This window comes from Melospiza melodia, chromosome 15, assembly GCF_035770615.1.
Source record: "Melospiza melodia melodia isolate bMelMel2 chromosome 15, bMelMel2.pri, whole genome shotgun sequence".
Classification (NCBI taxonomy): Eukaryota; Metazoa; Chordata; class Aves; order Passeriformes; family Passerellidae; genus Melospiza; species Melospiza melodia.
In genome coordinates this window covers 12151627-12167128 of record NC_086208.1, presented here as the reverse complement: position 1 = coordinate 12167128, position 15502 = coordinate 12151627, and the positions used below count along the sequence as shown (strand labels likewise).

At 39.4% G+C, this 15502-nt stretch overlaps 1 protein-coding gene across 1 annotated transcript in view; it reads left to right on the top strand.

Annotated features, from left to right (window-relative positions):
- Nucleotides 1-15502, top strand: part of IL16 (interleukin 16) — a 39690-nt gene that overhangs the window by 3495 nt on the left and 20693 nt on the right. The window contains exons 2-3 of the mRNA XM_063169818.1: nt 5897-5950; nt 10001-10406. Of these exons, the coding sequence (XP_063025888.1) occupies nt 5901-5950; nt 10001-10406 (456 nt within the window). The 5' untranslated portion in view covers nt 5897-5900. The remainder of the gene's footprint in view (nt 1-5896; nt 5951-10000; nt 10407-15502) is intronic.

The following is a 15502-nucleotide window of genomic DNA, read 5'->3' as shown; positions in this document are numbered from 1 at the left end:
ATGCTGCAGCTGACCCCAGCACCATTTATCACACCTATGATCATCAGATCTCATGAAGCACCAAAAACATTATGTTTTGTGCCTTACCAGGGACATATTTATGTGCCAGATTATATTACACTGGTATCCTCATGGGAAACCTGTAAAATACCCTGATTTTTCTGTAATGCTGGTGAGTGGTCTATGTGGTGTGCACTGTGACTGAAGTCAGTGTTAAAAGTTACAGTATTGCCAAAAAACGAGAGAGCTGCCATTGGAACTTTATACTGTTATCTTCAACAGCACAAACAAAACCTGTCTTCTCTGCTTCATTCTGATTGTCACAGCCTTAGAGATAAGGCACAGCAGCAGAAATGTGAAGGGTCCTCAAGACTTTTCTAAGGCAGAGTTAAGAAGCAGCCTGTGTTAAGTAGCTTTGCCTCTGCCAAGCTCCAGGGATGACAAATACTCAGAAATAGCTACTGCTTAAGCCTTGTGCTTAAAATGACAACTCTGCAAACGTGGTAAAGTCATTTTCTTCTTACACTAATATCCAAGAGAAGAGGTTGTGTAATTCATCACCAATCACTGACAAAGCTAACTGAAAACAAACAAACAAACAAAAAAGCCCAAGCCCAAACCAAACCATAACAGCGCCCCAAAACATTCTGCAATACCTTCCCCCCCTCAAAAAGCCCTCACAGACAGCCCAACCCAACCCAACCAGCCACCCAGAGAGGACCATGCCTGTTACCTGTGAAGTGCTAAGAGATGACAAGCCCCTGGCTCTGGTGAGCCTGATATCAGACTGCTGGAGCGACTGGTGCCTGGACCAGAGTGTGAAATATGGAGCAAATTCTGCCACTGGTTCTCAGGTGGACTAAGTATATTCACCTTTTCAGTACTTCCATTCATTCACATCTGTTCAAGGAGTAAAGAAGGCAGCAGCAACAAATATGACAAAATCCAATGTGAATTCACAATAGCAGGTTAAAAAAGGGCAGGTCTAAGTACACCTTTTAACTGAAATCATGAAAAATAAAGAGAAATTAATTAAATAATTTTTTTAGGTAGAGTCAATTCAGGTTTTTTTTGCCGTTTATGGTTTTTTCCTTATAAATCATAGTTTGGCTATTGATAATTCTCCTTTCATACAGCCTAAAGGGGCCTTTATGTATGCCTACAGTTTAGGGAACTATAAATTAAAGGAAATACTAAGCCAGATGAAAAAGGAGCATTATGGGGAAAGAAGGTAAAGTCATAAGTTTTAAAAATATTTGTTTAAATTTAAATGACACCATACAGGAGAGCTCACATAATGCTTTCACTACTCTGGTGCTGCATTAAGTTATAAACTGTGTATTGGTCAATGGTTTAAAAAAAAGAGATGGACCTTTCCTTCAGTACTAGGTTTTTAGCAGCTTCATAGCTGACATAAATATTTAGTGGTTCTCAAAGCCCAGTATAATATTACACATAGTCTACATACACACTATAAAAATATTAAAATAAAAATACAGCACACAACACTTAGCTGAAAGGGTACAATTTTTGCCTCATTCACCTCTCCATGGCTACAGCCAACAAATTTTACACTCACAGTGCTGGACTTTTTCAATCACACACTCTTAACACAATCACTTATGTAAATCACATGGGCTACTTTGTAAACAAAGCATTGTATGCATAAAATAACATATTCTTTATGGAGTTCAAGGATATGTTCTCAAGATGAGGTAAAAATACTTTTTATGGGTGTACACTTACTATTAGACCCTCTTCCATGGAACTATATGAGCATTATTTTACTGCTCATCTCTGGGGCACTGCAGCAAGAGAGGTCAGTAATCACAGAGTGAGGATGCAAGTCATGAAACACAAATGTTTCTGGCAAGACATGGTCTAGGAACTTTCACAGGAAAGCAATTCACTTGAAAATAGTCTAGGAGATTGCAGAGCTGGATACTATCATAAAATAGTCAGGTAATAAAATTCACAAAAGGAAGTGAGCTTTTTCAAAAAGGATCTGAAGCGAAAAGAAGAGTTCCAAACATATAAAAGCAGTGTGAAGCTGAAAGGAGGGGCAGAAGACAAAAAGATAAAAGTATGCAGAAGATAGAGGATGACATCAGTACAGAGATCAATGAGAAAAGTATTCCATGGAGATGTGAAGATCAGAATATTTTTCCTAGTACAAGAACTGAACAAATCTTAGGGGCAACAAATTTCAAACAATTACAAGGAAGTACATTTATATGTAACACATGAAACTCATTCCCTGTGCATGCTCTTGAAATCAAAAGCTTAATGGGAACCAGAAATGGATAAATTACAGTCCTATTACACAGGATTCATTTCATGTGTAGAAAGGAAAAAATATCTTTGTGCTTCCTGGTATAAGTTAGGTACTAAGTAATGAATGGAATTAAAAAGAGATTTACCTAATTTGACATTATGCAATACTTATCCAAGATGGGGCAGCTGTAACTTCTGCTAACACAAGACTATCATATATCATATATCATATCAATCATATCATATCATGATATATCCAAGTATTTTGGAATAAATATACAAAACCGCATAGTGCCAGTCTACTCTACCAAGGTACTCAGAAACTCCTCCTGAAAGCAAGTTCTGTCTTGATTTTGTTTTTTTTAAGTTAATACCTTTAAAACAATTGCTATCAGTTATTGCTGGAGAAGGATGCTGGACTAGCTGGGCTAATATGGTGACTCAATCTGCCATGTAGCTATGTTTTCATGGATGGAAGGGCAGTGGGAAAGTCATGAAAGCCAAGACAGAGATGACTAATCCAACTTGGCTTAGCAGCAGTGAGAGGATGGACTGTCCTTTGCAACATAACTTTGTAGTCTGGAACATGGCAAATGTGAAAACTGTGGCTGTGTTTAAGGCAAAAGTAAATTATCAGTTTGCTGAACAATGTAAGGACAGGAAAAAACTTGAACACTCCAAACTATTGGCTTGCTTTCATATGAACACAAGCAGTGTTTGGGGTTGGGTGGAGATCAGGACTGAGGCTGTTCCATCATGACTTAAATCTGCTTTGCCCAGTACTAATGTCCTGTTTAAATTTATACATTCCTTTTTGGAAAAGGTTATCACCAGTAGCAACAGGCAAAATATTTAGTATTGAATAGTCTGCATATTTGTCCTCTAGAACCCAAACCTGTGTGTGTGGAAAATAATTTGGAGAAAAGAGGGATCAGTTCCTGTATCTGCTATAGTTCCAGACACATCCTGATTTTAGTAATGCAAAAAAGAAGAATTGCCATAACTATTGAGTGCAGTGGCTCTTCTCTTGCCTTTACTCACTGCCAGTAGATCCTAACTCCAGATATCAGAAGAGTTACTCCATTTTATGGTAACTATCCCATGGCAGGAGTATCATTCTACCTGTAAACTGCATTGTTCGACTTTCATTCTGAGGCAGGAGTTGCTGCCCCTTCGTTATGCTATTCCCTTTAACCACAGATCTATATTTTCATCGATTCACGTCTTGGGGTAAAATCTCTGTCTGACTGAAATAAAAGACAAAATAGCTAACTTCAAAGTGCTCATGATTTCTGCTGCCTTCTTGTTCCACACATTCATTATGGTTTAGATTTTAAGTATTTCCTTTTATTTGTTTGAACACTCTTTATTTTACCACATTCTTTTCCTGTACCTCACATGAGAAGGAAATAAAGAAACCACACTGATTTGCCTTATATTTCCTATTATCTCATAAACTGTTATCAATGTAGTTCCTTTCTACACAGGAAAGTCCACATAATTTCAATCTTTTAATACAAAATTCCAGCCTCTGATCAGTGTTCATTGCCCTTTTCCTGCTACAATACCTTTGAGCTAAGTAATGAAGATTGACCACAGTATCCAATATCAAAGCATACCATTAATGCAAGAGGCAGGCACGGTAGAGCTTCTCCCTCTCCTTTTCCTCATGGCTTCTAAAAACCTGCTTTTCTGTTCACCACTGGGCACTGAACAATTACTGTACAGAGAAGATGGAAAAAACTGAAAAGGTTAGAGTAAAGTAACATGAAAAAACAGCCCCTCCTTGTGATATTTATGTTTCTGCTGCTGGCCCTGGCAGAAGCCCAGACTTGGAATGAACAAAACTCCCAGTGGCTTAGGGACTACATTATCCAGCCCAAAGTCAGGAAATGCAAAAGCATGTGACAATGGGAAGAAATAAAGCAAGCTTTCCAATGCTATTGAGCTTCTAGCTCAATCAGCTTGGATCAGAACTCAGAGACTGTTGAGATTTTGTGTGAATGAGTTCTCTATTGCTAAACAAAAACATGTCTGTGTTGTAGTGAAAGACAGTAAAGTGGTAAACAGTCTGTGGCTTTACTTCCTTGTTGATATTTCTTTTTTACAGTACTAGCACTACATATAAAACCCCATTTTATGTACAAGGCCACTGTGCTCTCTCTTCAAATACAGTAACAAACTCTTCCCCAAAATAAAAAGTCAGTTCCCTATTTCTCCTCCTTTCCAGGAAAGCTACTTCCTAATTGTTGATCACTACTCAGTGCCAAAGCTTTGCTCTTGTGAAAGAGTTGGGTAATGTTCCATGTCATTTGTTAAGCAGTGAGTCAGGTAAAACCTCTGTCCTTTAGAGAAGATTTCTTTGAGGAACAAATATCCCAATGACATAGATGTTAAGAAAATTATGTCAAATTCTCTCGATACATGTTTAAAACAAAATTGTATGGACAGAGTATTCCAGGATTCTTGTAGACACTGTACAGAGCAGAGATTTCATGTTCCCTTTTTCTCCCAGTATGGAATCATTCTCATGGGAGAGATGTTTGTCTTTACAGTCTATGTTTACCTAGAAGCCATAGGATGACCAAACATGAGCCCCTCTCCATGCAACATTTTAAATCTCTTCTATAATTCCTCTCTCTCCTTTGCAAGGTTAGTGACAGAGCAATAAAACCCGAACATTCAAGACACAGAACACAGAGGGCAGCAGGTACCTAAGCACTTTCATATTGACCATTTCTATGACCAGACAGGGCCAGGTTTATGATTACATTTTCCTGAAAAGCATGATATTGATGGTTTGTGAGAATACTCTAAAGAGGCCTGACTATTTCAATAAACTAACGTTAACTGTTTCAGATATAATGTTTTATTTTATGGATTTTTTTTCAAGCTAACAAACACCCTATGCATGTTATCACATGAATTCATTGAGAGCAAGCAGGTTTTTGCAGCAATTTTGTTACCTGTCTGTCTGAGCACAACTGAGGATCAACAGGTGGGGACTGACATGATCTGTGTGATAAACAACAATTTTCTGAGTCCTTGATCTGGTGGGATCACAAAGTTGCAGTCTAGCCCATAAAGAGGAAAGTATTTAAGAACTGGGAAATCAAAGAGATTGTGTTCATGGTGAACAATACAGGGGTCTGGCATTCAAAAGTTGCCCCTCTTATGTTTTGCTCCTGGAGCAGAATTTGTCTACAGAACTCTTACTAGCTTAATGCTAAAATATCAGCTGAAAAATGCAAGAAACTTTCTTGCCATCTCAGCCTCCAACAGAAAACCTTCACTGGATTAGCACATACTCTGCTGTTGCCCCAACTCCCCTCAGGTGGATTCAACATGACTGAACCCATCAAACCTTGGACCAGAGAGCAATGGGTGAAAACAAATGGCACAAAATCCTTAAATGCTGCCATGTCTGGGTAGCTGGGAGCCTGCTGGAAACAGCTTCCCCAATACTGCATCCCATTGCTTTTGTTTATCTAGCCTTGCTGACATTTTCCTCAATTAGGAAACAATAGCTCCGTTCCAATGTACTGAGCACAATTACTGAAACTGAGTCACGTGGCACCAGGAGAGTGTGTTTTCAATTATTCACTCTGTCTTTTTTTGCCAGGCCTATGAAGAGGAACAGCCTTCTGCAGGAGTCAGGTTTGTCTGCCTCGCTGTTGTAAGTTCCTCCTTTTAAATTTTTATTTTACCATCAGGGTTTTTTTAATTATAATTTTTTAATTCTACTCTCTGAGAGTTTCTTACTCTTCATTAGAAAACTTCCAAATCTTTAGCTCTACCTGCTGTGGGGAAACCCTAGACATCTGCAATACTTCAGTGCTAATAGTACTGCGCAGCAATGAATCTGAGTAAGATCACAAGATCTAGATTAAATTAGGAAGAAAGATCTAGATTAAAAGAGGATGCTGCTAGCACTTGGTAATGTAAAACTCATCTTGTTCTTGCTAGTAAAGTCCTGTATTTCCTACTGTCTGGTTAACAGCAGAGCATTCGCATTCAATCTGGGAGCTACACCAAATTATTTGTATCTTGTAAATGCTTGGTTTAATATCCAACCAAAAATTTGAACCAAATGGCTACAGCTCAGATCATGTATTTTGTTTGCAGAAGACAGTCTGAGTTTGGGCTTTTAAGATTTAAGGCTGGAAAAATAAAGCTTGGGGGAAAAAAAATGGAACATAGAAGGAACATTTGGTTTGCATTACAAACCACAGACAGCTTCCATCAGGCAAGCTGGAGGTATAAGAATGGCAAAAGAAAATGACAAGCAGTGAGTGCACTGGAGAAAAAGATGAATAGTTTGGAGAATTGACTTTGAAGTAATTGTCCATGGCCATCAATATCTCAAATTAAATTTAGTGGAAGATGGCAATGAATCATAAAGCTTCTCTGGTACTTGTGATATTGTATGCTGTGTAAAATAGCTTTTCTGGTTATTTTTATTGGAAAGCTTATAGAGTATGTTTTTGGTACCTCCTATATTTCTGTCACTTATGCAACCCTGAATCAGCAGCTCTGGAAAGAATGTTGCCTTAGTTAGGACTTGTGATCTAATACTTATAGCAAGAGAAAGTATTTAACTGGAAGTCTTCAGGTCTAGTGGGTTTATTTCCACGTCAGCCCCTGCCTCACTGTGGGATTGGGTAAGTCATTCAGGGTTAAACTTGGCCTTTGAGTGGATGGAGCTCTCCTGGGGGCAGGGGAGGAGGAAACAGCTGATGGAGCAGGGTAAAGAGTTCTCTCTGCATAAGATAAAATTCCTCAGGAGCATTGCAGGGGGATGGGAAAGCAGGATGCACTTAGACCCGTGTTTCCTTCGCTGTTTCAACAGGTGCTTCCATCGTCCCTGCATCCCAGATGTTTAGCAGAGCCAGAGAGGCACCTCTTGGATGTTTAGTACTGATGGCAGTTCTCCCTTCAGTCCACTAGCTTCAGGCTGAGCTAGAAAGGACTTCATTCTAGCATGCCAGTCTCCAGAGAGCTGCATTCTGACCATTAAGCTATCAAGTCCTCTGCTTATCCAAATGCTCAATAGCTCTTTTAAAATTCTTCCTCTTTGAGAAAAGCAAGAGTGTGTTTAATGTTGTGCAAAAATGAAATACTTGAATGAAAAGTGTTCTTTCTTTTAGTTTCCCCACATAGGCAGGACTGTTTAGGTCTGAATGTGCAGCTTGGGTACATTTGTGGTGGTGTTATCAGTGTCTAATAGCAATTGCCATTATCACTGATCCCTAGAGCAGATTTTCAAATGATGCCCATTCCACTCACCTCCAGTTCTGTTGCTTCCTACCTGGGTGCAGAGAGTAGAGACTTGCAGAAATTCCCTTCACCCCAGCCATTCTTTCTTTTTCAACTCCACATTCTGGTCTAATGGGCCAGATTGCATTTTTACATTTAGACATACAGGAAACACAACATCATAGGCTTTAACAAGATTAATTTCCAAATACAGTGGAGATGCTAACAGTGGGGATTTCCAAGTTCAAAAATTTAGGTCATGTATATGATTATAGATTAGGGCTTTAGGCTTATCAAAACACTAAAAAGTGCATTTTTAAAAAGTCACAAACAAGATCTCCAAACCTTACATTTGTGTGCTCTGTGTCACAGGAAGAGAGCGTGGCTGTGCTGCTGGGCAGCTCTCAATCACACCAGACTCATCATTCATAAGAGAGGCTGCTCTGAAAAAAAGAAAAAAGTAGAATGTTCTGTGAATTGAAGGGGATGGAGAATATGCAAGTCCAGTTTGACCCTGAAAGCTTCCCCCATGCCAATGTCAGGGAGGCTGGGAGCCCAGTGACCTCCATTCCCCTGCTCCAATCCAGCAGGGTCAGACTCTCACAGGAGCAGAGAGGATCCCCAAGACACACAGAGAGGGGCAGGAAGCACTCCAGCTTTGAGGAACTTGACATATTCTTGCTACTTTCAAACTTTGTCCTTAAATAGTGTCTTGCAAGGAAATCCCTGGAGTTCCACTAATCAGGGAACAAGTTTCTGAAGCATTAGGGATTTGTTTTGGGGAAAAAAGACATAAGGGCTGAGCAATAATAGGACTGGTGTGATAGAAAATATGATGGAAAGCTGAAGAAGCATTACCTATCCAAAAACACCAAAAAAGACTGCACAAATAAACATCCTTCTCCCTGGGACATCTTGGATGCACCTGAAAATTATTTTGTTTTTACAAATTCAAGCAAATTCAGATTCATGCTGAACTGTGAATTTCTCCAGCAATGCCATGTAGCTCCTTTAGGCAGATGCTCAGTGGCATAGTGTTTATCATCTGCTTTTGTTCTTCCTGTTTAATTGTATAAGGAAAAAAACCCCTAGAAAAATAATCCTGCAGCTTTATTACCAGGCTGAATTGGATTTATTATCCCGGCTTGGTCTGAGTTTGTAGGCCTGTGTTTATTACTGTGGCTGCAAGGAGCCTTTAGAAAATGTGCCTTCCTTCTGTCTGTATCACCAGTGGAACTTCAGGTACAAAGTGCATATATACATATCTTCTTAATTCTGCATAGAAACAGGGGAAAAAACCCAAACCAAATGCAACAACCCAGTTAACAGCGCAATGGACAATTTTTTCTCTCAATAGGATACCTGAAAATGCTTTTCAAACTACATTGATTTTCAGTTTTGTGTATAACACCTACAGCATCTTTGATTTATGCAAGTACTTACATTTCAATCGGTATCTTCTCTAGAATTGCAACACTGGTATCAGTTAGGTTCTGTGAGGAGAATAGAAAAGTTTGTGTAGTAAATATTATGATAGAACTTAGGTGAGAGAGTCAAAGTAATTAATTTAGACATCCTCTTGTTGAATGTTTAAGCTGACACATACCTACCATAGCATTTCTAGAAAAATTTTTTGAGAGAGTTTTAACTACTTTGTTATCTTAAAATGCTCATTATGTTACTCATTTTGCAAAAGCTCCAAATTTTGGTCTATTTTGATTGTATATATTTTTTCCAGTTTATCTTAATTTTATATGTTGAATCATGTGCTGAAATAAACCATTTCTGTAATAGGACACTTTTTGATTGATGTACTGGAGGTGTATTCCTTTATAGAATTCAATCCCTAATCAGATATTCACATCTTAAGTGCTTCACTGGATCCCTCTGTTACTCTTAAATGCACAGTCTAAAGTGAGTTCTGGTTTGCAAAGGTGGAAGCTTTATGGCAGCCTGACATCCCTTACTCTCTCAAGGCTAAGATCGACTTTTGCTAAACCACTTACAACTCAGATGTGCCAGGCAGAAAATTTAGAGTTGACAATTTGATTAATCTTCTTTGAATTATAGTGGTTTCATGAATCAAACTTCAGAAGGAGCTTCTTCTTTCCAAATAATATTAGGAGGATAGAGCAATGCTTTTACAGTATCTTCCTTTTCAATTTGGGATTTCAACATGCAAATTCAGCAGATGCTTAAAGCAAGCAGACAATGGCAGCATCACAAACATTTATTAAAAGCACTCCACTCTGCTGGGGTAACATGGCAAGAGAATGAAAAGGTGAAGGAGGATCTAGGAGAGCTCTGCACAGAAGCAGAATTAGCAAGTCATGAGATATCACGTGGCTGTTCTCAGACTGAAAGGCTCTGTTGATTCGATTTATTCATTAGGGCTTTCCAGTAGCGTAGGTTATTAAGTGGGAGAAAGTAGGGTATATTACAACTTACTTTTATATTTCCTTTCCTGAAGGATATTTAGCACCGCAGAAGCAGAGAAAACTACTGAAAGTATCATGCCACATAAATGGGAGAATGATAGGAAAAAGAGCAGCAGCTCTCTGAAGATGGATCAAAAGAACAGTGCTGGGAACAGGAAGTCAAGAAAGTTTCGCTCCATTTCAAGATCCCTCATACTCTGCAATGCCAAAACCAGCGATGATGGGTCGAGTCCCGATGAGAAATACCCTGATCCATTGGAGAGCTCTACCAGCTGGGGTCAAGAGGATTTTAACTGCTGTCCCAGAACTCAGCTGCCATACACAGCAGAGGCAGAGGACAGCCCACCTGATCCTCCACGTGTGGTCACCAGCATCCTCCAGTCCAAAGCTGCAGCAAATGAGAACTGCAACAACACGAGAAGAAAGTTCCTCACCAAGGTAGGCAACTCGTGCTGGGTATTGTAATGCTTCCCACTGCAGTAGTTCCTAAATGGATTAATTACTATTTCTCAGGAACTTAGTGTTCTACTTGGCTTTTTCAGAGCCTATGAACCTGCAGTGTTCCTGCTCTGCATAAAAGGCATGAAAATATACTGGCTTCCCTGCTGTGCTGTTGCACTCTGCTGATGCACAGCCTGCTGAAATCAGTGCCTCTAGGCCACTGTCAGTGTTCAGACAAGTACAGCTGGCGTGTTCTGTCTGCAAGAGACTCTTCAGCTCAAAATATAAACCCGTCACTGTAGCAAAGCGCTCTTGTAGTGTGATACCATGATATCTCACAAGCCAGGCAAGCATGAATTGTATTAATACTGTGTCAGACACAGGAGATTCAGTAGGCAGATGCTCTTTCCCTCTTATTCAGGGAGAAGGTAGTGATGGCTCTAAAACCACCAGAGATGTCACATTTCCTAGAGATGTGAAAAGTCTAAGAGCCTCATATTAAAATGCTATTTTTTAATCAGCTATGTGAACCCAAACAATCTGAACAACCTTTCAGTCTGAGTAATATATTTTAGATGGCTTTAGAAAGTTCTTTCAGTAGGATAGCCTAATTTTTCCACTTTCTCTCTACCTGTTGCTGTGATGTGTAAAAGGGACCTCACTGCAAGTGTCATCCTGGCATCTCCTTTATTACCTTATGCCTCTTATCTGTGCAGATACATGCTTACCTGAAAGAACTGATTCTTTCACCTAAATAGTTGTCCTTGTATATTCTATTTTATTTTATATAAAATAAAATATATGTTGGCTAAAATTAGACATCTATGTCTAAACACACAGTGGCACAAGTGGTACTGAAAATCAGAATCTCCCCTTACCCTTGATGATGACCACAGCATGTCCTGCATCACAAAGACCACAGCAGGATGAATCAAGGTGTTTCCACTCTTGACAAAGTCCCTGCAGGAAGACAAAACCAAACCAACTTGCTATTGCATTCTGACAGAAAACAAGACCCAAGTCCCAAAACTCACTCAGTCCCCTGCAAAACCATTCCGATTCCTCCTTTTTGGAAACAGTCCTTAAGCACCCTGCTGATGTGTCTGAGTGAAGGAGCTGGCCTCTGTGCACTCCCCATCTTTTCTTTTCAAAAGCTGAAGCACTCAGGTTTGTGTCAGCTGCCACAGTCTATTTCCTTGCACATCTCTCAAGTGTGAGGGCTCCAATTACTGCTGTGATCCATATCCACATGCAACTCCTCAGTATCTTATCTCAGACTGGAAGTTTAGGTTGTTTGCTTTTATAGCTGGCAAACAGCTAAAATAGGGATCTGAGGAACAGAGTAAGTCCCACAATGCCTTTTCACATATAAAATAGAATTCCTAAGGATATAAATCCACTCTTAGGCTGAAGCATCAGTGTCACTGAAGAGCATGTGTAGGATGCTGACATAAATTAGTCAGCAGCTCAGTCCCTCACAGCAGCATTGGGGTTGCTTAGTGCTGCTGTAGGGTATGAGTACCATTAAATTCCCACTCCAGAGCTCTCATAGCAATCTAAACCTCTTCAAATGCTACTTGCTAATCTTCCATACCTTTCAGAGTCACGGATCAATGAGTGATTCTGAAGTCTTATCTTGGCTTGCTAAGTAGGATGAACATTGGTAACAGCCACACCAACCCTGTCCTGTGCCTCTGAGGCTTTCTCCTGGAGTATGAAAGCAGTGATCTCTACCTTCCATACAGCACAAGCCTGTCAGAACAATCTTCTGTACCACATGTCTTACAAAGCTTAAGCCTTCTCTCTTTAAGAAGTCAAACAGGCATTTTTTCATGTCCCAGTGTAATTCTCTCTCCTCCATCTAAATGTGACACTTCAGAAAATCATGATGTGTGACTCAGAGCTGAAGAATCCTTGTCTTTGTTCAAGAAAATTGATTCCATTCTTTCTGTGGTGTTTTTGAGGATATTCCATTATTCTTCTCCTTTCCAGCACCTCCAGCCCTAAGCGTGACTCTGAAGGTGTTAATAACTCCCACAGAACTGAACAACTTAATATTGCTGTCACAAGGAAGGAGAGAAGAATGCCTAAAAGTGCTGCATGATTTAATGCTCCCTGTGTATTTCTTCTCCAGAGTAAGGGGAACCTGTAACATCAGTATTCAAAATGCAAATTCCTTTTTTTCACCATAAGTGCCTCTCTGAGCCATACTCTGCTGACTGCATGGGATACACCATAAGCAATAAATTATTAGCAAATCAGTGTTGCAAGACTAAATAATAGATTTTTTTATTCCTCCTCTAATATTCTGTCAGCAATGAGAGCAGATGAACTGTCTTTTAATTCATTTGGCTTCTGTGGCCCACCATTCACTTATATTGACTATTACTTGCTGTGTCTAGAGGCCCAGGGTTACCCTGGTGTCACTTGTTCAGACACTTTCTGAGATGAGTAGTGCTTGATCTGGTATGGTATGGTATGTTGGACTGCCAGCTGGTCTATGTATAAACAAGCAGATCTCCATTACAGTTTGCTTCTCACAAAATCAGCAATTTTCACAAGGCCTGAAAGAAAAGAAACCAAAGAAATGGTAATCAGTATCTGATACCCTGAGCATGGACACAGCAAATACTGTAGAAGATGTCTTTGCCTGCTCAGACTGAAATCACTCCAGTTGTTGGAGAACTGGGCAGGAATAGATGATATCATCTCCTTCAGAGAACAGCAGGCTTTGCTGAGTGTGAGAGCTGCTGCAAGAAGCACGTCTACTACTCCAAGAAGCATTCCATTACATCTTCCCAACACTCCCTAAAACCCAGGAAGCACTGAGAGCTACCAGTGGGGCTGGTAGCAGGGATGAAATATCATCTAGAATAAACTAGAATAGAAAAGGGTTGAATTCTGATTAAATAAATACGGGAACTGAGCTGACCTGACTGCATGGCTTTACTTAGTTCTAGAAACTTCTGCATCCCTTTTTTCCTTTAGTCCCTGACTCTCTGCTTGAAAAAGGGAAAAAGCAAAAGGTAATTTTTCTCCTTTGGTCATCAGCAGAATATAATTTTATTAACTTGCCTTGATGCAAACACCAGTTAGCTGGCCCTTTGGTACCAGGACAAGTGCTATGGCAACAGACTGTAATGTTTCAAACACAAGCCCACAGGCAGGATGGAAAACCAAAGCCAGGAGAAGAGACTATATTTATTTAGATATTTATGTATTTATTCAGTTTTCACACTTCTCTCTTTCTGTCTGCCCAGCCTTCTTGCTTTTGGTGCCCATCACCAGGTCATCCTCAGAGCAAGCTGGGAGAGGAGCTGTTCCATTAATGCAGCATGTGGTGCAAAATGCAGGCCAGCAAAGGCTCCCAGGAAAACACACCAAATGGCAGATGGCAGGGGAAAAGGTTCTTCTGTAACATCTGCTGTGCTGAATTGTCAAAGGGACGGCTTGATCTCATGCCCTGCTCCCTGCATCATCCTGGCTTTCCAGCTTCTGCCATTTTACTGGTTTCAAAGGGAATATGCTGCTGGGAAAATGAATTACACCTTCTATAAATATTTTAAAAGACCAAGGCATTGGGCTAGGATACATCAGAGCCAGTGGAGTGAGTTTATGCCAGAGAGACTCTGGCCCTTTCTGTCAGAACTGAGGCAGAAAAAAATTTCTCCTTGAAGAAAGTCCCCAAAGATCATATTCTCTCAGAAATCCCAGCCATTTCACAGTCATAAGACTGTGAAAGACCAGAAAAGCTAAATATTTTAATAAATTATTGTCCTGCTGTTAGATATATTTTTCCTTTTATTTTTTCCTTTTTTTTAAACCAGCAGTCAATTAGCTCATTGTCATGCACTTGGTTAACTGAGTCCAAGACCTTACTTGAACTAGCCTTGTATAACATTTCAATTCAGACAATCTAACTACTGTGTCTTACTTTAAGAGTGCACAAAAGTTTTTCAGTTTTCCACAGATGCCATGGTTACCCTTATTTCTAAACAACATCTGGAATTAGATGTTTTGAGATGGGACTCTGGGTTAGAAATGTCTAATGAAAGCATGAAGGAAAAAAGAATCTTTTAAATGGCAGATAAAAAACATTCTCAGAAGCTTCACATTTTGGATGACAAAAAATGGTAACAGGAAGAGAGAGTTGGCCTGGATGTACCAATTATTTTTCCAGAAAAAACACAAGAAAAGTTAATCTATTCTCACCTGTGTAACGTTCCAGAAGGCTCTTAAAGTCCTTTACTTTTTGTCTTTCAGCCAAGCAGACTCAGTTTAAATACAAATTTTGCTTTGAGTGGAACATACAATGCAGATAAAAGTTTCCTCAGAGTCCTGACGTGCTGGAAAGAAAAAGCAGAAAGTTTATTCACTGGCAGAAAAATATATGTTTAAATATATATTCTAATAATGAAGAGACAAGGCTGACCAGGATCCACCTTCCCCTGCCTCAAATCTGACAACCTTCTTTTAGCAAATTTTCAGTACTCACTGTATTCAGACCAACAAATCCCCCTTCAAAACAAACAGAACAAATAAAAGGATCCTTTAAAAAGGAAAAGGATGTAAAAATAAATACTGTCTTTACTCTTGGAACCATCAGTAGTATCTCTATGCATAAAATAATCAGAGACAGGAAAAAATATTAAAGAACTAAACCCAAAGCAAATTGACTGTGCGCACAAGAATTGGTCAAACATTTATTTTTCTGAAGAACAGCTTTTATTAATTTTCTGTCATGTTGCAATAACTTGGATATGAATATCATGATCTATATCCAGGACCCAACAGATGTTGACAACATACAGATATTTGCCACATGTCCATAGACCAATAAAAACTTATTTTTTTAAGTAATTCACCTAAATGAATTGCAGCAATGATTGAGACACAGAGCTAATTTGAAATATATCCCAACTGGGTAATATGACTACAAATCTAAACAAAAATTGTTCCCAGGATTTTTCTGCTGTGTACAAGGGATTTAACCTCTACTTTCCTGGTGACTAAGTGCATGCAACTCACAGTTCTTGGAAAAATCTTCATATCAGTTTATATTTGGTGATGTTTCATATGGATGTTCCAATAAA